The following is a 19,955-nucleotide window of genomic DNA, read 5'->3' on the forward strand; positions in this document are numbered from 1 at the left end:
ATCTTCTTAATCACATATTTATTCATTTTTCTAAATATACACCATATTCATTCTTCAGAGAGACATCACATTAGTTGAATGTGAGTGCATGTGCTGACAATATGAAAATAACTGACTGTGGTTTTAGTTTTCCTTACATCTCCTAGATACACACCTCTGACCCTGCTAAGCAGAACCTGGAGGTTGATAATGAGGTATGACATTAACTTACTTCATCAAAGCCAGCAGAGCTGTCAGCAGTAGCAGACCGGTTTTTGGATGTCAAGGTGTGCAGATGGCTCTGCCTCTCTACAGAAACTCAGTATGCACACTTCATACTATGTAAGTGTAGGACTTGTGCTGTTTCAAGCATTGCAGGCTGTTCAGTTCCCAAAAACACAGATGTTTTCCATCTCACGCTTATCTGCCACAGTCAAGGCCATTATTAGACAGTGGAGGTTTTTTGTGCTTTTTTCATGCTTTTGATATTTTTTGTTTGTTTTTCATCTAATGGTCATTTCATCTTTTTTGACAGCTATTTCCTCCTTCTGTGACTGGTGTTGGTAGATATGTTATAACTTAAGACTGAGTAAAAAGCAGTTTTCATGGAGCCAAAGGGGATTTGCCTTTTTTTTTTTTGAGCTGATTTGTCTAAATATTTGAAACACTTCAATGTACATTTTTTTTTGTCATGAATTAGAGGTGGTGTTTTTCTGTGGGTTTCCTGCTGATACACTGATGAGGACCCTGAACGACAGGAATCAGATAATAGGGTGTGGATCAAAGAATGAATTAAAAAAAAAAAAAAAAAAAAAAAAAAAACACTTAAAGACAGACTGCATGACAGTTAAACATTTGAATGTGAATTTATGACACGTACATTTACATGCAGAAAGCATGTCTGAAATATTAATGTCACACAGAGATGTGCACAATTTCTAAATTACAATAATATAAATTCAATTTAATTTGCACTAGTGTAATTGAATTTACCCTGATTATTGCTTGTATCCACAGAACACCTGTGAAACCCAGCTTATTAGATCATTGTTGTTTACTTTGTCATATGTTGATAAACACATTTATGCAGTTATGAATTATTCATGTGCAGCTGACATTGCAAGTGGAATACAAGGGTATTCTAAAATACTGAGGTTGCTATCTCAAATTTCTTCCTTACACATCATGTTAAATTTTGTCCCTTAATTGGATTCTACTATGACTGTCAGTGTCTTTGTTTTTAGCTTTTTCTGTGTTACACAGAAAAAAAAATATTAGCAGGGTAATATTGCTCTTCATACTTGAGCCTCTTTTTACTGCTTGAAGTGAGCTCATTTTGGTGTCCTGGAAACTCTAACATGTGTTAGAGTCTAATCACATATTTTAAAAAGCGCCTCTACAGCACTGCTTCAGTGAAAGCAGTATTTAATGATCCCTATTTGTGACAGTGTAACTGTTCACTTTTAAAATCAGTTTAGTGGCCAAAGATCATCTCACAAAAAAATCCCCTCATATGAAACATTATTCATTAAAACGGCTGTCTGAATAGATCTACAGCAGTTTCTCTTTGCAGAACCACTTTTGCACCTAAATTACATTTCACCTCCAGTTACTCATGCTTTTATGAATGTTAAGATAACCAATGTCTGATGTCTCCCATTCAAAATATGACACAAAAAACATGAGGCAAGACAAGTGCACTTTATAGGACATTTTATTTTGATGGACAGAAACCGAGATGAATCCAGGGTCTTCTCTCGTCTCCATGGAGATCGTCCTTGTTCTCAACCCATGATCTGGCAGTGTAGAGACAAATTAATCATTATGTGATCATCCTCAAGAATCTGAACAAAATACTGCACAAACAGATGAAAATTAGTTATGAAATGCTGCAGTCACTGCATGTAGCATGATTTATATAAAACATATACCGTAGCCCAGCGAATACATAACCTACATGGATTGAACTGTGTCATGTGAATGTTTTGTTAAACATTTGATACGCTTCGATTCATGTGGGTTAGTGTTGAATACTGACGCTGTTCATCCAGTTGATGTAGGCAGAGGCACGGGTGAAAACAGTGGGCTTCCTGTAGGCATTGCAGCCAGAGGAGGACACAAAGCTGGTCACACCGTGGACGACCCACTTGCCGTTGACACTGCAGTTCAGGGGGCCACCGGAGTCACCCTGGGTTCAGAGAAAACACATCACAGACAGACCTCAGAGGCAAAAATTCATGACGGATGGTTTTATTTCTGCACTTTTGAGTAGAGTTGGTAAAATATCCAGTTTTTCAAAGAGCAACATGTTCCCACTTGCTCCTCATATCCTCTTTTAATCTCAGACAGCCTTGAGCGAGTTTGTGCAGAACATGAGTTTACAAGACTTTGACACTTTGTGCAGCTTAAGCACTATAGCCTGGATCTTTGTAACTGACTCATGCCCCTGCTGATGCAGCAAGTAATCCCGCATGTGTCCCCCAAAATATCTTCTTTGACAGGAAGGGGTCAGGGCTCAGCTCAGTGGGAGACATTCAATTTCACTTTGTCATGGTGGTGTGGGGCTGAATTATGCCGAGTTCTTTCCAGCATTTATCCGAATCTGCTTACATCCAAACGTCATGCCTGCAGTCTTAATCAACAACTGAAGAAACTGCATTTAAAAAATCTGAGAACCACTTTCTAATGAGAGTTTAGAAGTTGTAACTAATGGCTTTGTAAACAATTCATAAATCAGCTTGTGAATCTTTATATACTAGTTCTAAGCACTGATAAGAAGACGTTTGGGGTTATCGATGACTTACAGCTCATTCATAAAGCATGAGTAAATAATTTATTAATCATAAATAAAGCCTCTAGTTACAACTTTTAAGTCCTTCATAGAGGGTGGCTTATTAGAAAGTGTTACCCTGAAATAGCTGTCAGGCTCAAGGGATAAATAATATGGGACATAACCAGGGATATAGATAATGTCCCCAAGTTTTTAAATTGTGCAAATAAATGCTAAATATGAGAGTGGATTACACAGTCCTTTCTAAGACCTCATCGGCTCACCTGGCAACCAGAGTCATTGCCACCACCAGCACAGACCATAGTGTCCTTCACGGTACTTCCCCACCATCCGTAGCTGGAGCAGGTCTTGTAGTCAACAACAGGCAGGTAGGCCTGCTTCAGTTGGGCAGACAGCTGACCTCCAGCTGGGGACAACAGAAGAAACATATCTTACTACTGTGATAAATCCTGTGAAAGCAGGATCATACATTACTACAGATTTCTTATAGTTTTCTTGCTGTATGTAAACTCAGAGCTGACTAATTTATCATGCACTGTAACATTATGCCAGACTCACTCTGGGTGCGTCCCCATCCAGTGATGTAGCAGGGGTTGTTGTGGGGCAGGACCTGACCAGCGGGAGGCAGGGCACCAAGCTGGACGTAGTTGTTCAGAGTAGCATCAGAGGACAGACGCAGGAGAGCAATGTCCCACCTAGGGGTCAGAACAATGTTCCCTGAAGTCAGTGGGTTATTAATCTTTTCCCTGTCTTCATAAAAGCTCATTGTAATGGCCTTTGTTTTAAGAGTGGGCTATTGACTAACAATTATTTCATCATTAATGAATCTGTAGATTATTTTCTTGATTAATCTACTAATTGCACGGTTAATCACAATCTCCTAAAGCCTAAAGTGGATCTATAATTCACTTGCTTTGCCTGATCCACCCTCAAAAAAACCCTCAAAAATATTTAATTCACAATGTTTTAAAATAGAGCAAAGCGGCACACCTTCACATTTGGCAAGCTGGAACCATGTAGTGTTTGTCAGTTTAGCTTGAAAAACAACTTAATCAATAAATTGATTCTCAGGATAATTACAGCTTAATTTTGTGTCAGCCGACTAAAAATTTTGTCAAACCACATGATTGGTTGTGTTTTCGCAATCTATGGTCAGAGTAATTAGTAAGGATTTTTCAGTCAACAAAAAGTAGAAATGAATATGTAGACATAAATTTTAAAAAATTGTCTTTTTAAAAAAATATTTTATAAATATATATAAACAAACATACAAAATGAAATATCCACATAATGTGGCTGTTGTATCAAACATTATATTCTGAAAAATGTAATTTAACATTTTTCATTACTTTTCCATGTCTACAAATAACTAAAAGCACTCAGATTGTATAATATGTGATGTACATGCATCAGTGTTTGCTATTTTTGTATGCAGAAGTGGGTCAAACCATGTCCAGTAACCACTGACCCTCCAGCAACGTTGTTGGTGTTCCAGTTGGGGTGGATGTAGACCTGGCTCACACTCATGTACTGCTCTCTGCCCTCGTGGGTGTTGATGTTGTGATCTCCGAGGACAACACGCCAAGTTCTGGACCTGTGGACATAAAAAAAACTAGAAAATTTTCATTCCTCCACTGTCTGGCAGTTTGTTGTCTCCAATAACCCAAGGAATTGATGTTTTAGGCTACATGGACTTTTACTTTTGTATGATAGTTAATTCAAACAGACAGCTGAAATACAACCAGTCAAATTTATTTCTAAGATGTCTCAGCTACTCACTTAAGCCACCAGGTAGTATTATCTAACATGCTTATGTCAGGGTTCAGCTCTGTCAGAACACATATCCTGCTACTTCAGCCATATCTCTATCAGATTTGGGCTCAGCAGCTATTCTTGACGCACGAAACTCCCACCTGTCCACACAGTGAGCAGCGGTCATGACCCATCCTCTCCTGATCAGGGTTCCTCCACAGGTGTGATAGAAGCTGGTGCCAGATTTATACTGAAGAGAGATCTAATGAAAGGACAACAGAGAGCATTACAATGATAAAAAACTGAACCATTGCCATTTTGGTAAATGTGTCTCGACAGCATTCCTGACATTAGGCTATGTTTAAAGGTATGTACCATATAACTACATTTATTTAACTTGCTAGTTACTTTGATTTGGATTTGGTTCACCACACCTTCAGCCCCACCTCTTCCCACAAAGGGGCACAAGGTGAGGCGAGACACCAAACCAGCGCTGTTGAGGAAATAATGTGAAGTATTTTCATAGTGTTATTGCTACTATTACCGAAATAAAGGATCTGAACTTCTTCCTCCACAGTTGTCAAGTCAACCAAAGCGTACTGTACCTGCCAGGGCCAGGAGTTGGGCCTGGCCACTTCGCCTCCCACAACTCTCCCCTGAACATTGTCATCCTCCAGATACCTGGGCTGGGGCTCCAGCTCAGCCAGCACTGAGCACAGCAGAAGCACAGGAAGCATAACAGTCAGACATCATGCATTCAAGGGTGTTAGGAGTCGTGTGTGCGCAGAATGTGAAAAGAGGAAGACTCAGACGGTTTTTACCAAGGGCTGCGAGAGAGGTCAGCACAAGAAACCTGAGCATGTCTGCAGTCTCCTGAAGTCTTCTGCACTGGAGACTTCTGTCCACTACTCTTTTATACCCTCAGGGCGTGTGTGTGTGTGTGTGTGTGTGTGTGTGTGTGTGTGTGTGTGTGTGTGTGTGTGTGTGTGTGTGTGTGTGTGTGTGTTTTCAATACCAGCACATGTCCACCTGTGTCTGTCTCACTGTTATCACTACATTGGATTCATTCGTGGAATTGCTGACTCAGCTGTGAATCCATTTTTTCCACTTGTATTGGCTTTACTGTCAATGATGAGATTGTCCTTTACTGTTTGTTTCTTTCTGTTTTTCACCACTGAACCTTTACCTTTTCTAGTACAGCAGTATTTGACAGTACACAGGGAATATTTGAGTTTTTATTTTAAGACTTACTTTTCAGTCCAGCCAAGTCACTTGTATTTATTTAGCCCGATATCGCAAATCACAAATTTGCCTCGAGGGACTTTACAATCTGCACAGAATATGTCATCCTTTATCTTTAGACCCTCAAGTCATTGTTTGCTGTGTTAAGGGCAACTTACCGCTTGCTGGAGATAGAAAGGGGCTCAAAACAGCACACGCAAATACATTCTGACATTTTCCTCAAGTGCACCTCTGCTGTTAAAACCCATCTTCAGATGCATTTTGCACGACAGAGTCAGCGTGACTGACTTTGTTCTCTTTCTGGTTGTCTGCAAAGCCAACTGCAGGCTAACGACCGCTGGCACTGGTCATAGAAAAAAAAGACACTGTCATACAAAATGATTATCCTCAGAGTGTCCAAGTGTGATTAAACATTTTGGCTATGTATGTCATATGCCACTTTAATTTCCTCAAAGTGCATATACAGTATATTTATGAAGGGATCAGGTTGTGGAGCATATACAGTGTGCCATGTCTGGATCCACATCATGCTCTGAAAGGGGGCACAGACTCATGAAAAATGAACGTGTGCACTTGCACAGAAAATTCACATTCTGCTCAAAGCTGCTCTGAAGTCAACAGCAGGCTGTTTAAGGGGGGGCAGACAGCTGAGATCCAGATACCCAGGAAGGAAATGGGAACGTATAGAGAGGAGGTGCAGTAATAGGATTATGAACAGTGTATATCCTTACATGTTACAAGTTACAAATTGTTGATTAATACAGATTAAGATCATGTTTAAAGCTGAACATGCCTGAGGCTGCAATGCAGTATCCCATTTAAAGCTTTTGAAAAGTATTCATGAGGCCCTGTGGATCTGATATTATAATTCTGTGAACATGTGTTCCAGTGTTGGTAGTGTGCAATAGAAAGAGCTGCTGGTTTAAGAGGGATGGATGGTTGTGGTGCGCACTTGTTCAGGGATTGGGGTGAAATTACATCTTGAGTTGTTTGATTTTGTTTTGAAGAAACATTTTATAATCTCCTACATACATTATACATTTAATTGTGATTCTCTGAATTCTAGGATTTTTGTTTTAGGCAACAGAAACAATACTGAGCAACTACTTGCAATTTGTGTGCCAGTGTTACTGAGGCTTCAGGAAATAAGACACAAGCAACAGCGCTGTACTCTACTGCTCTTCTATCCAGACTGCAAATACCAACCACACATCCCGGAGCTGCTGCGCAACGCTTGGACAGCTCACCAATGACATGCTGTACGATCTGAGCTCCGTTATCTGCTCCTCTCACAACAGGTGAGGATTACTGTGCATGTGACCCACGGACTGCTGCCTCGCCGTCAAACATATAGATCATTCTTTATAATGGGGAAAAAAATGCAGCTAATTTAAAGGAATAGTTTTTGGGAAAAATGTGTATTTACTTTCTTGTTGAAACATATGGCAGACGAGAAGATTAATACCACACTCATGTCTGTGAATTTGTAGCTGGAGCCAGCAGTTAGCTCAGCATAGTATAAAGACTGGAAACAGGAAAACAACAACACAGCACTGTCCAAAAGTTAGCAAAATCTAATTTCCAGCACCTCTAAATCACACTAATTAACATTAATCTGTTTAATCTGTACAAAATATTCACATTTTTGTATGCTCTACATACTAAATGGACACTGTAGAGTTAATTTTTTTTATTTCAGCTTTAAAGAGACTAGCTAGAAACATCCATTACAGCAGTCCTATAATAATAAAAGTTGCTGGGAGCATGTAACTAATACCCAGCACATTCACGTAAATGAAATAGCCTCCCCAAAGGCCCTGCTTTGCCCTTATTTATGGCAGTACTTCAAGGTCGAAATGACACATTTATTAAAATAATCTTGCAATGTTCTCTAATGTTTACCAGATTTTACATTAAAAAAGTGTGGGAAATGGAAGTCTGAGGGAAAAAAAAGGAAGTGCTGGAGAAAAACAAAATGAAGACACTGTAAAGTAAGTATAATGAATTTCTCCTGTCACAGCATAGTCTGTCCGTCTCCTATTCTGATTATAGCAGCGCTGTGGCACATGTGTGGTTCCCACTATAAACACACTTATCATGCATCTACTATTCCCTCCTTTAGCACTTGAGCGCTCACTGTAGCCTGTTCCTTCTAAAATGTCACAAAACCACCAGAGGCTACAGAAAGGGTGACGTGAACCTTCTGTTTACTGAACACCAATCAGACCAGTTTCTGATGGGTGCTTTAATCTAAAAAATAACAGAAATAATACAAAAGGACAGACCAACAAAATACTGCAAAATGACTGTCAGTATTTACTCAGGGCTGCCGGCTGTCAGAACTCAGAAACAGAATAAATTTGCATAATATAAAAAAAAACAAAAAAAACAAAGGATCGTATCCCCGTGTTCCTGGTACAGCCCCTCGGTGCACTGTCTGCTCGTCTGTGTATTTGTCCCTTTTCTGTCACAGAGGTAACTTGCTGATGTTCACATGCTGCTTTTAATGGGAAAATGCTGAATGTGAAGTTTTAGAAAAAGATAGTGGTTTGTTAGGTGTTCATCTAAGTTAAAGGATTTATTCTGATGACATATTCATCAGTGTCATCATGTGAAATATAACTGACGCAGAAAATTTAAAAAACGCAAAAAAATTAGCCAGTTATGGAGACAAAAGAGATTAAAACACAGATATTGATTTTGAACAATTTTATTGGTAGAAGGTTTAAACAGGCAAATTAGTTGCAGATAAGGGAATAAGCTTAATTCAGAGTAGTTTCTGTTGCAGAATTGTTGTCCATTTCAAGGATTGTTCATGACCTGGAAAACAACAAAATTCCAAATATTCAGCATGTAATCCTTTGACCTGGTGGACTACAGACATTTAGAGGAACATAAGGTGAAACGTATATTATGTAATCAATGTAAAAGGTGATCCTTCATACTTTTACTCATTTTCTTTACAGTATGTTTCCCTTACTGACCGAGTTCATCCATGTTATGTAGGCAGAAACGCGGGTGAAGACAGTCGGCTTCTGGGGAGCGTTGCATCCCATTCCAGACACAAAGCTGGCAATACCATGGACATACCAATGGTTGTTGACTTTGCAGCTAAGAGGACCACCAAAGTCACCCTAGGATGAAACAAACAGCCTTCTGATCAATATACACAGATACATAACCACAAACATATCATTTTTATATCATTTTTAACAACCTTCTGTAGTAGCTTTAGGCAAGGCAAGGCAAGGTTTATTTATATAGCACCAATATATGTAACAGATGTTTAGCTTCTTATCCACTCAAATTCCTTCTGCAGGATGACAATGACCCCAAACTTAAAGCCAGAGTCTCCAGTGACAAGACCAAAAACTCCTGCAACAGATGGTCTGGCCCCCACAGAACCCCTGATCTCAACATCATGGAGTCAGTCTGGGATTACATAAAGAGACAGAAGACAATGAGACAGCCTAAATCCACAAAACAACTGTAGCAATTTCTCCAAGATACTTGGAACATCTGCCAAGTACCTTGAAAAACTCAAGAGTACTGAGGAGAATTTGTGCTGTTAAAAGGTGGTCACATCAATATCGATTAGATTTTTTTTTTTTTTACTGTTTACTGCACTTTGTATGAAGTTGAATGATAAAGACTATTCTTGACATTATTAACAATACACAAATGCCTGAAACTTTTGCACAGTACTATGTTTCTATTAATATATTGTCAGGTTCCGCTCTGTGAGCCAGGGCGGTTTTATTTTGATAATGTGGTGTTTCCTGTTTTATTTTGGTAATGTTTGTTCACTGGTTTTCCTCTCGTTCCAGGTGTCTTCACTTCCCTCTCCTCGTGTGCTCCTTCCACCTCCTGATTACCCTCCCTCCCTTAATGTGTTTCACCTGTGTGTAATTGTCTCCCCTCCTCCTGATGTATTTAGTCCCTGTCCTCCATGCACTAGTCGCCAGATTGTCTTGTGTGTTCCTCGTGGTTCTGTCAAGTTTTCCAGCGTTCCTTTCATGGTTGTAGTTCTTGTGATACCTGTTATTTTGTGTATGATCCCTGCCTGGTTTTTTTGGACTACGAGTTTGCCTTCTCCCTTTGTTACTTCTGCCTGTTTGGACTGACTACCTGTGAATCGAACCTGGACTGAATAAACCGTTTTTGATCTTCTCTAACACTGACTCTGCGCCTGTGTCCACTCCGCTACTTACCCAACCCTGAAATATATGCTGCAGTATATGAAAACCATCTCGTGATACCAAGGCAATACAACAGCTTTGTGTAATGGGATGGAGACTCACATTGCATCCTGATTGAGCACCTCCTCCAGCACAGATCATGGTGGTCTTGACAGTACTGCCCCACCAGCCAGAGCTGGTGCAGGTCTGGTGATCAACAACAGGAAGGTAGGCCTGTCTCATCCTGGCAGACATGCTTCCACCAGCTGAAGGTACACAGAAGAGAGACAAACATGTACAGTGAAACCTGGGACAACTGCACGTGTAAGATATTGACTCACTTCACAGTTTACAGTCAGAATTATGAATATTATGTTAGGGGTTGCATTTGACTCACTGGAGATACGTCCATATCCTGTGATGTAGCAGGGGTTGTTGTGCGGCAGGATCTCGCCAAAAGGAGGCAGAGAGGCCAGTTTCACATAAGAGGTCAGGGAGACATCAGAAGACAGCCGCAACAGGGCGATGTCATTACTAAACATAAAAAAATGGGACAGTTCAATCAAAATCTGATTGAGTGTAAAAGCACTCTGTAAAAGTAAGGTTAAACTTCTAAGATGTTAAACAAAAAAAAGAGTGTTTATTGTATTTGGTCTATGAGAAACAGATGAGAGAATACAATAACAGGCCCACCCAGAGGAGATGCTGTTATTGTTCCATTCAGGGTGGATATAAACACTGGTGATACTCCTGTATTGCTCTGTCCCATGGCTGGAGTGCAGGACAAGATCACCAAGGACCACACGCGAAGCGCTGGAACTGTTTTAGCTTCGATTAGTTTGTTTCCTCAGCAAAACATTGTAAGAGAGGTAAGGCACAGAGACAAGCAAGAAAAACAGCAGGCATTTACAGTATTTGTGTGGGTGATGTGTAGTAAGACTAAACCACAAAAAAAATAATTTGATCATATAATAGTAACTGTGCAATATATCTAATTGGAATTATAGATAATTGACGATATTGTATCTGTTACCTGTACACACAGTGAGCAGCGGTCATGACCCATCCTCTCCTGATCAGTGTTCCTCCACAGAAATGGTGATAGGAGCCATCTGAGTAGTACTGGAGAGAAACCTGGAGCAGGACTCACAAAATATTCTCATCAAGAAAAAGTCAAACAGTCTTCCAGTTTTTAAAAAGCTATCGAAGTATCGAAGTTCTCAGATCAGTTCTTTTAAGTCTTACAGTATCTTTGTGAAGACGTCCTTATGTGAGATGCATTTCCAGAAGTGTAACCACATTTCGCTAAATAGCTGCTCAGAAATATCTATAAGACTGATGCCACTCTCATATCTGTATCATTCCAGGTTTATGTTGTCTATGTCTATGCTTTTAAAGTCCAGCAGCATTGCTGTCATTGCCAAATGAATAACAACGTAAATGTTCAGTGTGCCAGTATTAAAAGCAGTTTACAGTTCTTTCACCTCAGTCCTAAAATGGCCTTCTGTAATTAGATACAGTATATTGTCATGAATAAAATATAGATCTGCAGTTCTCAACCTTTTTGTTGTCTCAGGAGAGCATCATAGTATGTGGGGGTGGCATGTTGGAGGCATGGAGTCTGTTTTGTAGGATTTGGATAAAAAGAAATGTTTGATTTAAAATTTTTATTTATAGACATTATTCATGTAATCCGCATGCAAAGTAGGTCTACCCAGTCAGGACATAAAATTCAACCTGCGGAAACGCTTCAAAAGTAGCCCAATTCTGCGGGAAAACCACAGACCTGGCAAATGCTATCTGTATGCTGAGTGTGAGGCTACAGCCAAGAGCCAATTAACTTAGGTTACTATAGAGACTGGAAACCACCAGCATGGTCCTGTCTGAAAATAACAAAATCCACCTGACAGCACCCCCAAAGCTCACTAATTAACATGTTATATGTCATCACATGTTGTCTTGTTTAATCCATTCAAAAATCAAAGTGTGGATGGTACGATGGCAGATGGTATATTTTCTTCGGACAGTACCAGATATTTCCACCGTTCCTATTCTTTGTACCAAGCTAAGCTAACTGGTAGGTGGCTGTAGCTTCAGTTTAAATGAACAGACTTGAGAGCGATGTCAATCTTCTTATCTAACTCATGGCTTCTTGTGGATATAAAACTAGACAAATAATGGAATATTTGACCAGACTTCTCCACTTTTTAACTTCCCAAGTATTTTGGTTTCATCTGCTTACTATATTGTATGGAAGAACAGAATCTTGCACTTACACAACCTTGTTTTCAGATGTTCTGCCTGGATATTCGATACTGTACCTGCCAGGGCCAGGAGGTGTGATAAGGCACTTCTTCACCTCCCACAACTCTTCCTGCAGTGCTGCTCTCTGTGTAGCTCGGTTGAAGCTCCAACTCAGCCAGCACTGAGGCACAGGGGGAAACATCAAAGCACCACTGACCATATAATAAACTGTGCTGTATAATTAAAGGCATTTTATTATAAGCAAAAAAGATGTTTTTCACTAGTAGATTATTTGTTGTGCTGCCTTGATATTTCTTACCTGTGGCTGTCAGAGTGGTGAATAGCAGAAACATGTGCATGTCTGCAACGCCGCCGCATTTTTAAATGCACGGCTCATTCTTTTTGTACCCTGAATTGACCTTCTATTGATGTGGACGCTCTGCTGAGTGTGGCAGTGGTCAGAAATGCACCTGTTGTCTGTCTCAGACTTTATCACAGTTTGTGATAGTGTGTGACAACATGTTGCGACATCACAACCTTGGTTGCATAAACTTTCTGATTAAAAAAAAAAAAAAAGAGTCGTAGCACAAAATTTCAATCAGGTTTATTTTTGTGAATTGAGGCCAGACGAGCGAAGAAGCGCAGTGGATGAAAACATGGTTGAGTATGGTCTCTGTCCTTACACCATAATCTGAAAAAAAGGAGTGCTGATCAGACATGTAAATGATATCACAAGATTCAATAAATTCCATAAAACTTATACCTATTGTAGTCAAATCAGAAGACCTTTAAAATGTTATTCCATACCATCTCATAAATGCACACATCCCTCATACTAACCGAGTCCATCCATTCGATGTAGGCGGACACGCGGGTGAAGACAGTGGGCTTCTTGGGAAAATTGCATCCAAAACTGGACACAAAGCTGGCAATACCATGGACATAGTATTTTCCATTAACCAGGCAGTTCAGAGGGCCACCAGAGTCACCCTGAGAGGATTTAGATTAAAGAGAGCATCTTCAGTATTATTGACATAATGATTTTAGTGGTGTATTCATAATTACACAAACAGTACACTATTATCACTTCACTCTAGTACTTCAGTGGCATACAAATGATAAAACTCATCTAAGTACAAGTAACATAAGTCTATATGACTTTACAGAGGCTGAGCTTTAGTTTTCTAGTTTTCTTTTTCACATGAAGGAGACTCACATTGCATCCAGACTCAGCACCACCACCAGCACACACCATGGTGGTCTTGACAGTGCTGCCCCACCAGCCACTGCTGGAGCAGGTCTGGTAGTCGACCACAGGAAGATAGGCCTGCTTGAGCTGGGAGGACAGACTGCCACCAGCTAGACATGGTAAAATGGGAAAGATAAGATACGTTGAGTTTCATAGAAAGGACCCGACCACGGTACTGAAACTGACAGGTGCCCAGAGGGATCATGCAGTCAACTCACTGGAGGTGCGTCCCCATCCAGTGATGTAGCAGAGGTTGTTGTTGGGCAGAACCTGCCCGGAGGGAGGCAGAGAGCCCAGCTGGACGTAGGAGTTCAGGGTGGCATCAGAGGACAGGCGCAGCAGGGCAATGTCGTACCTAAGGTGGAACAGTCAAACAGGAGGAACAAGAGTAACTTTGTAAAGGTACGACACTACTGGAAAAACTCTGGAAAAACAAAAAAATAGCCCTCACCCATTAGACACTTTCTCGGAGTCCCATTTGGGATGGATGTAAACACGGCTGACTTCCAGGATCTGCTCGCTGCCACTGTAGGCGTTGAGGTCATGTTCACCAAGAGCGACGCGCCAGATCCTGTTGCTGTAATATTTTAAAAAAAGAAGCAACAAGAAACACAATATTGTCAACAGTTAGATGCAGATGTGACTCAAATGACTAATTGTGAGTCAGCTAGAGGCTTGTGAGCTCTCATTACAGTAAACTGATGCAAAGAAATAAAGACCACAAAACACCATTAACTGACTTCTGGTTTTGTTTTTGTTTTGATGTTGTGTTGATGTTTTCTTTCTAATCAAATAAATGAATCCCCTTTGGTATGTGACAGTTACAAATGAGGCTAGGAGAAGTGTCCTCATGCTGGTGACATTTAAAGACACTGCAATAAATTAGAGCTGGGTCTCAAGATAGGAGTAATAAATTACTTTTGAACAAATACTGCTATTCTTCGTGTTTATGGCAAAGTAATCAAAAAAATGTATATATATGCAACTAAAATTCATACAGCCAGCGATTACTAAGTCTGTGTACTAGTTAATCATTGCGTTACCTGTCCACACAATGAGCAGCAGTCATAACCCAGCCCTTCTCAATCAGTGTTCCTCCACATGTGTGGTAATAGTTGCTGCCAGATTTGTACTGAAGAGAGATCTAAGTGGAAAAAAACAGGCCTGAGTATGTATGAAAATATGACCAAATTCATTCATGAGTAATACATGAATCCATTTTGATGGCAGTGACACAGGCCCTGAACGTCATTCATATTTTTCTGCTGAAACAATGCATGTGCTCAAACATGCAATTTTTGACTTTGTGTTACAGCAGGTTACCTGCCAGGGCCAGGAGTTGGGTCTGGCCACCTCTCCTCCCACAACCCTTTCAAAGTTGTCCTCCAGGTACCTGGGCTGGGGCTCCAGCTCAGCCAGCACTGGTTAAAAAACAAAACAGAGGTTTGATTTATCATGGTTTCCCAGAATACTATTTACTTTCCACCTACAGAAAGAGGAAAGGAGAAATTAGGGCATCCAGAGTGTACTGGTAGATCAGATTATCTGGAACACCTGTGTGTTGACTAAACTAAAAATGGGTGACTGACTGGGAGACCGAGAGAGTGATTGATAGACTGACTGATAGAGAGTAAGAGAGCGAAAGAGGCAGTAAGAGATCAATAATGAATGGTTATATAGCGCAGTGTGTTCTGTCATTTTCTTACCCACGGCTGCGAGACTTGTCAACACCAGAAACCTGAGCATATCTGCTGTGCATCCGAATGTTCCTGCACGGACTGAATGCTTCTCTCTTTCTTTTATACCTCAACTTGACCTTCAGCTGCTGTGGAAAAGTGTGGCTGTTCTTTCCCCTGTGACAAAAGCCAGGTATGCACCTGTGGTCTGTCACACACAGTGTTATCACAGTCGGTTACCACACGTACCTCCTGCTTTGGCCAGTAAAAAATGGTTCAGAATGAAGAATGACACATAAACAAGTATATCTGAATGACATGAGTCATAGTGTCTCAATGGTCATGGAAAGGTTTTTATGAATGTATTTTGGCTGTTAAAATCCACCAGATCTATTTTAGGCAACTCTTTCTGGGAAGAAAAACATATTTTTGACTGGCTGACCTCATGGCTGCATGACCGTATGAAATGATGACAAACATCCTAGTTTTGTCCTTTGGCATATATTTATATAGAAAATAATGTTTGTTGTCAGTCTCAAATTTGAAACCTTAAAATGAATTTTCTGATGAAATAGAGTGCAAGTCTTTATTTACATCACATAATAATCATGTCCGCTTGAACCAGTGTGAGTTATGTGAAGTGCAAAGTGTGAAGTAAGCATGCTGTGCCATCTTCTTGTCCCAAGTGATTCTTTGAGAAGTAGTCTACAGCAGATGTTTTTTTCTCTTTTACCATTTTTCAAGGACCCATGAGACATTAGAAGAACTGAAATTTTGCTCTGAATACCTGAAAAACAACAAATCAAAATCTGACCACAGTGATAGGCCACATTACGGAAACTAAAATGTGAAAAACATTCTAGAACATTCCCAAAGCTGATTAATCTGTAAACTTGTTTTGGCAAATGTTTTTTTTAAGTCCAAAACTTTAAAGATATCACTGAAGTACTGAGTAAATAAAGATGGGAATAGTGACATTTGGAGCTGTGGAATTCAGTCTGAGTCAAAAAGTTTATTTGAGTTTAATGACCAGGTGATATTACCTGTCCTTCATCAAGTGGTTGTTTTTTATAAATACAAAAATGAGAAAGAAAAATGCAAAGTGAGAGCAGTAGTTTGAGAAACTATAATTACTATACTATTACTATATAATTACTATATTACTATAATTTCTTTACAAAGACATATAATGAAACTTTGCTATGTTTCGTTTACAGTTTATGATTTGGGACAGAAATCAAATAATAAATGATCTTGACTCTGCATACAATGGGATTATGAGTTAATGCAGTGGTGACAAACAGGGCAGTTTCACAGCTCAACACTAGAGGAGGCTAAAGTCTAACAAACACACAGAATCTCTACTCGGCCACATACTGTCTCTACGCTTCACAGGAGAGTGACAGATGACATGTAGTCCTGGGATTTCCATTTCAATCCCCAAAATCCTCAGGCAAGTCAATTTTAAATTTGTTGCAGACTTTGGTGTAGCACTAAAACGAGATGAGAGAAACAGTTGAAGACAAAGTCAAAATCTACATTCCCAGCTGGAAAGATTTAAATCCAGTGTGAGAACTAAGTTACAGAAGATTTCTCTCCTCTGTTTCGCTCTGACCTCTCTGACACTGAACAGTAGAATCATAGATAGATTACTTGATGATGACAGTAAGTCTCTAATTAGTATATATATATTAACACTATTTAAAAGCCATTTAGTAGTTCTTAACTGGTCATGCTGATATTTCCAACAATAGATTTCTGGACAATGGGAAGGCCTGTGATGTCTGTCTTTTATAAAACAGTCCTTAATTAGACAGAAAGTCATTAAAACTGTATGGATTTTGGATTATTGCCTTATCAGGCTATTAAAGAGATAGCTATGCTGACTGGTAATTGAGCAGGCCCCCTGACACAGGGAAAAGTTCCTAATGCTGCAAGACTTCCTGATCAACAGGGGCTCCACAATTTTGCTATTTTCTCATAGAGCATCTTTGTCCCCTCCGAACTCCACGCGTTCCCCTCCACCGCCCCAGCCTTTTCTTGCAGAGGCATAAATCAAGTGGGGAGATCAAAGACAGGAAGTGCTGGGGATGTGTTAATTAAAGATGTTTGTTCTTGATACAGCTTCCTCTCGTTAATGAACAGTCGATTTGGTTCCCATAAAGATGTCTCACACACGGGCAGGAAATTGAGGTTCCAAAAAAATTAATGGGATGCACTGATTGGGACTGTGATAGAAAGTCAGGGAGGGTTATCGCAGGGTAACTGTTGATTATGTCAATGTGACACTATTTGAAAAGCTCAAACTGTTGTCAGAGTCTCAAACACAGTTAAAAGAAACTAACACTGCTGCTAGTGTACAGTCATTCATTCCAGCACGCTCTGTTATTAATGCTGGCATGTGATGCTGTTTACATTAGAAATCCAGAGGCACAGAATATAACACAGGAACTGAGGGTATTTTGAGACAAACACAGCATGATCTGAGGTATTAGCAGATATTCATTATTAGCTAAAAAAAAATGCTGTTCAGTACATCGGGGACAGCCAGTAGCTGAAAGATTTGCTTTTTATTCCTTCATTGTATTTGTTCACACTTATTTTTTCATCTGTGCCTTCAAAGCAGCATTACTGTAATTGATTTTTTTTTTTTTTTTTTTTTTGCCACCTGGGGGCAGCAGAACAAGCTGGTAACAACTGACATATTTAGACATCAAGGAGATTAGCAACATTAGCATTCCTTTGGTGTCATGTTTCCACCTGATGAATATGCTGTAAGTCCAACACAGACTTCTATTAGCTCCGTTTAGCTCTCCACAACACTCCCGAGGGACAAATCTGTCTCTTTAGCTGTTTAATGCGCCACTAAGTTCACAAGCTAGTCACTAACTTTCTGTCACTTATTGCTTGGCAGCTAGTGGGTTTTTAGAGCTTTTACACTGAAAACACTTGTGAGGTTGATGAGAGCCAGTCAGAGTGAACCAAAACACTATAGCTGCAGGCTGAAATACCAAAATAATCACCTGAGAAATGCGAAAACGCCCTGTAGAATTGAGGGAATCTGCAGAGGTGGGTGATAATTCTTTGTGGCTCTATCACTATGAGCGCGCATGTTTACATTCAACCTAATAATTTAATTTAAAAGTATTGATAAATACAGCTTGGCAGACATTTAATAACTTGATTTGTAGTGTGCAGAATAACATTTTTGCAGTTAGCACATCACTATTATTTCACATTTTTTTTGCATTATTTCTTCATGGGTTGACTTTGCACAAGAGCCCTAGACTGTCCAGAAACATAAATAAACATAAATATCCTGAAGCTTTAAGAACAGGCTCTTTGTGATTGTTGGCAGAACTGTGCTGCGCTTGATGAACATTTGTATGGTTCACTGAACAAAACCTCACAAACAAAATGTTTACAGATGTAATGTAATACAGCCTTCAACTATTTCAGTATCAGAAAAAGATAAAGTATCAAGGACAAAAGGGTGGTAAGGACATTTTGACATTCACATAAGGGCAAAGAATAGATTCCAATTAAAATGCACTTTTTGTCTTCTGTGACCTTAGAGTATAACAAGTAGTTAGCACTGCTACTTCTCCTTTCATCTCTTTGAGGCTGTGGTGTTATTTGTCAGTAAAATACTTTGTTTAGATGTGATGTGTGAAGAGTTGCAGCGCTAAATTACTGCACACCCTGACACTAATCTACACAGAGTCTACAGGGGCCGACAGTGCATTAGCACTTTTCCTTGCTGGCTGAGGAAATGTGTAGGGATGCATCAGCACTGCCATGTGTCCTGCTGGGTGACAGCAAAGAAACTGATCCACTGGGCTGTTTGCAACCTTTAATTGCAATTATAACACAGTGAAAACAATCAATACATCCTACTACTACCCCCAACCCTTCCCTCTCTCTTTCTCTCTCTCTCTCTGAAGAAGCCACACCAGCTAACTGCCCCTCTCATGTTTCCTTCCTCTCTCTTCTTTCAGTCTGCCTCTCGCTATATATATATCTGGCAAAAAGATGCCATATAGACGGTGGGGTGATGTGGTTTATGGGGGGCAGGGACGAAGTGGTGCAGCAGCAGTAACGTGCTCCTGGAGAAAGATGATCTGCTGTGGCATGATTGATCCTGCAGAGTACTGTTCATCCATCTCCGTCTTCCAGTGGCTGCTGCTGCTTTCACCTCTAGCTGCTTGCCTGTTACCTCTCCCCTGTTCCCCTTCTGCCCCGGTCTCAGCTGCTGCCGTGCTGCTGGGTCCTGGCCCTCGGCTGCAGCAGTGATAAGGTCTACTGGAGTGGAAAAGGAGGCTGCTGCTCCAAACCTCCCTCACTGAGTGATAGAGGGAGGTGGAAAGGTGATTAAAAACTGGCCTACCATGTTGCTTCATCCTTGTCACACTATGTGTGCCAGTGGTTGGGTTATTAGGTCCTTTAAAATCCAATATCTGCTCCTCAACTGGACATGCTGATTAAAATTTTCTACTGGAAAAAAAGAAAAAATATCACCCAACAAAAGTTTGAACGTTGCATAAAATATTTTAAAATATATTGACACGATAAGTAAAAAGCAGCATTTACGGCCCACAGGGATGTAAGCGTTACATGGAAATCTAATTAAAACAAGCACATACAACAATGAGGGGAGCTTGTGCAACTGTTTTGTAAAGCATGTTTTTCATTGCACTGCACATTCATACCTGTCACTGGCTGTCAACATAATTATTCCCCAAGGGAAAAGGGAGAAAATAACTATATGTCAATTAGCACAATTTAACAGAGAGAGCGTCAGTCAGTTTGAATAAGTGTGCTGTGATAACTGTAACTCGTTAATT

The 19,955-nt window shown here is 40.1% G+C and overlaps 3 protein-coding genes across 4 annotated transcripts; all 3 read right to left on the minus strand.

Moving 5' to 3' along the window:
• Positions 1 to 1,674: 1,674 nt before the first annotated feature.
• Positions 1,675 to 5,453, minus strand: LOC121179043 (elastase-1-like). Of its 2 annotated transcripts, XM_041033623.1 has the most exons (8): positions 5,344 to 5,453; positions 5,128 to 5,231; positions 4,684 to 4,784; positions 4,239 to 4,364; positions 3,329 to 3,465; positions 3,034 to 3,176; positions 2,018 to 2,167; positions 1,675 to 1,775 (listed from the first exon to the last, which is right to left on the minus strand). In XM_041033623.1, the coding sequence occupies exons 1-8, from the start codon at positions 5,381 to 5,383 to the stop codon at positions 1,764 to 1,766; spliced, it is 813 nt and encodes a 270-aa protein (XP_040889557.1). In that variant the 5' UTR covers positions 5,384 to 5,453; the 3' UTR covers positions 1,675 to 1,763. The 2 variants fall into 2 exon arrangements, with proteins under 2 accessions (XP_040889557.1, XP_040889556.1); XM_041033622.1 differs by lacking the exon at positions 1,675 to 1,775 and having other exon boundaries at positions 2,000 to 2,167.
• A 3,008-nt stretch (positions 5,454 to 8,461) lies between these two features.
• On the minus strand, positions 8,462 to 12,556 carry LOC121179044 (elastase-1-like). The gene is made up of 8 exons (XM_041033624.1): positions 12,506 to 12,556; positions 12,264 to 12,367; positions 10,976 to 11,076; positions 10,636 to 10,761; positions 10,340 to 10,476; positions 10,066 to 10,208; positions 8,749 to 8,898; positions 8,462 to 8,584 (listed from the first exon to the last, which is right to left on the minus strand). Exons 1-8 carry the CDS (start codon positions 12,543 to 12,545, stop codon positions 8,567 to 8,569), a joined length of 819 nt encoding a protein of 272 aa, XP_040889558.1. The 5' UTR covers positions 12,546 to 12,556; the 3' UTR covers positions 8,462 to 8,566.
• A 217-nt stretch (positions 12,557 to 12,773) lies between these two features.
• On the minus strand, positions 12,774 to 15,283 carry LOC121179045 (elastase-1-like). Its single transcript, XM_041033625.1, has 8 exons — positions 15,142 to 15,283; positions 14,759 to 14,856; positions 14,479 to 14,579; positions 13,887 to 14,012; positions 13,654 to 13,790; positions 13,403 to 13,545; positions 13,027 to 13,176; positions 12,774 to 12,877 (listed from the first exon to the last, which is right to left on the minus strand). Exons 1-8 carry the CDS (start codon positions 15,179 to 15,181, stop codon positions 12,866 to 12,868), a joined length of 807 nt encoding a protein of 268 aa, XP_040889559.1. The 5' UTR covers positions 15,182 to 15,283; the 3' UTR covers positions 12,774 to 12,865.
• Between the last annotated feature and the right edge of the window lie 4,672 nt (positions 15,284 to 19,955).

Source organism: Toxotes jaculatrix, chromosome 3, assembly GCF_017976425.1.
Source record: "Toxotes jaculatrix isolate fToxJac2 chromosome 3, fToxJac2.pri, whole genome shotgun sequence".
Classification (NCBI taxonomy): domain Eukaryota; kingdom Metazoa; phylum Chordata; class Actinopteri; family Toxotidae; genus Toxotes; species Toxotes jaculatrix.

Excerpts from the sequence above, each read along its gene's own strand:
- LOC121179043 (XM_041033622.1), bottom strand. The coding sequence starts at position 5,383 with ATGCTCAGGTTTCTTGTGCTGACCTCTCTCGCAGCCCTTG. Across the intron at positions 4,785-5,127 it reads CCAACTCCTGGCCCTGGCAG|ATCTCTCTTCAGTATAAATC; the intron begins GTACAGTACGCT and ends TCCTTTCATTAG. Across the intron at positions 4,365-4,683 it reads GCTGCTCACTGTGTGGACAG|GTCCAGAACTTGGCGTGTTG; the intron begins GTGGGAGTTTCG and ends TTATGTCCACAG.
- LOC121179045 (XM_041033625.1), bottom strand. The coding sequence starts at position 15,181 with ATGCTCAGGTTTCTGGTGTTGACAAGTCTCGCAGCCGTGG. Across the intron at positions 14,857-15,141 it reads GACAAGTCTCGCAGCCGTGG|TGCTGGCTGAGCTGGAGCCC; the intron begins GTAAGAAAATGA and ends TTTTTTAACCAG. Across the intron at positions 14,580-14,758 it reads CCAACTCCTGGCCCTGGCAG|ATCTCTCTTCAGTACAAATC; the intron begins GTAACCTGCTGT and ends TTTTCCACTTAG.
- LOC121179044 (XM_041033624.1), bottom strand. The coding sequence starts at position 12,545 with ATGCACATGTTTCTGCTATTCACCACTCTGACAGCCACAG. Across the intron at positions 10,477-10,635 it reads AATAACAGCATCTCCTCTGG|TAATGACATCGCCCTGTTGC; the intron begins GTGGGCCTGTTA and ends TTTTATGTTTAG. Across the intron at positions 8,899-10,065 it reads GTGCTCAATCAGGATGCAAT|GGTGACTTTGGTGGTCCTCT; the intron begins GTGAGTCTCCAT and ends GTTTCATCCTAG.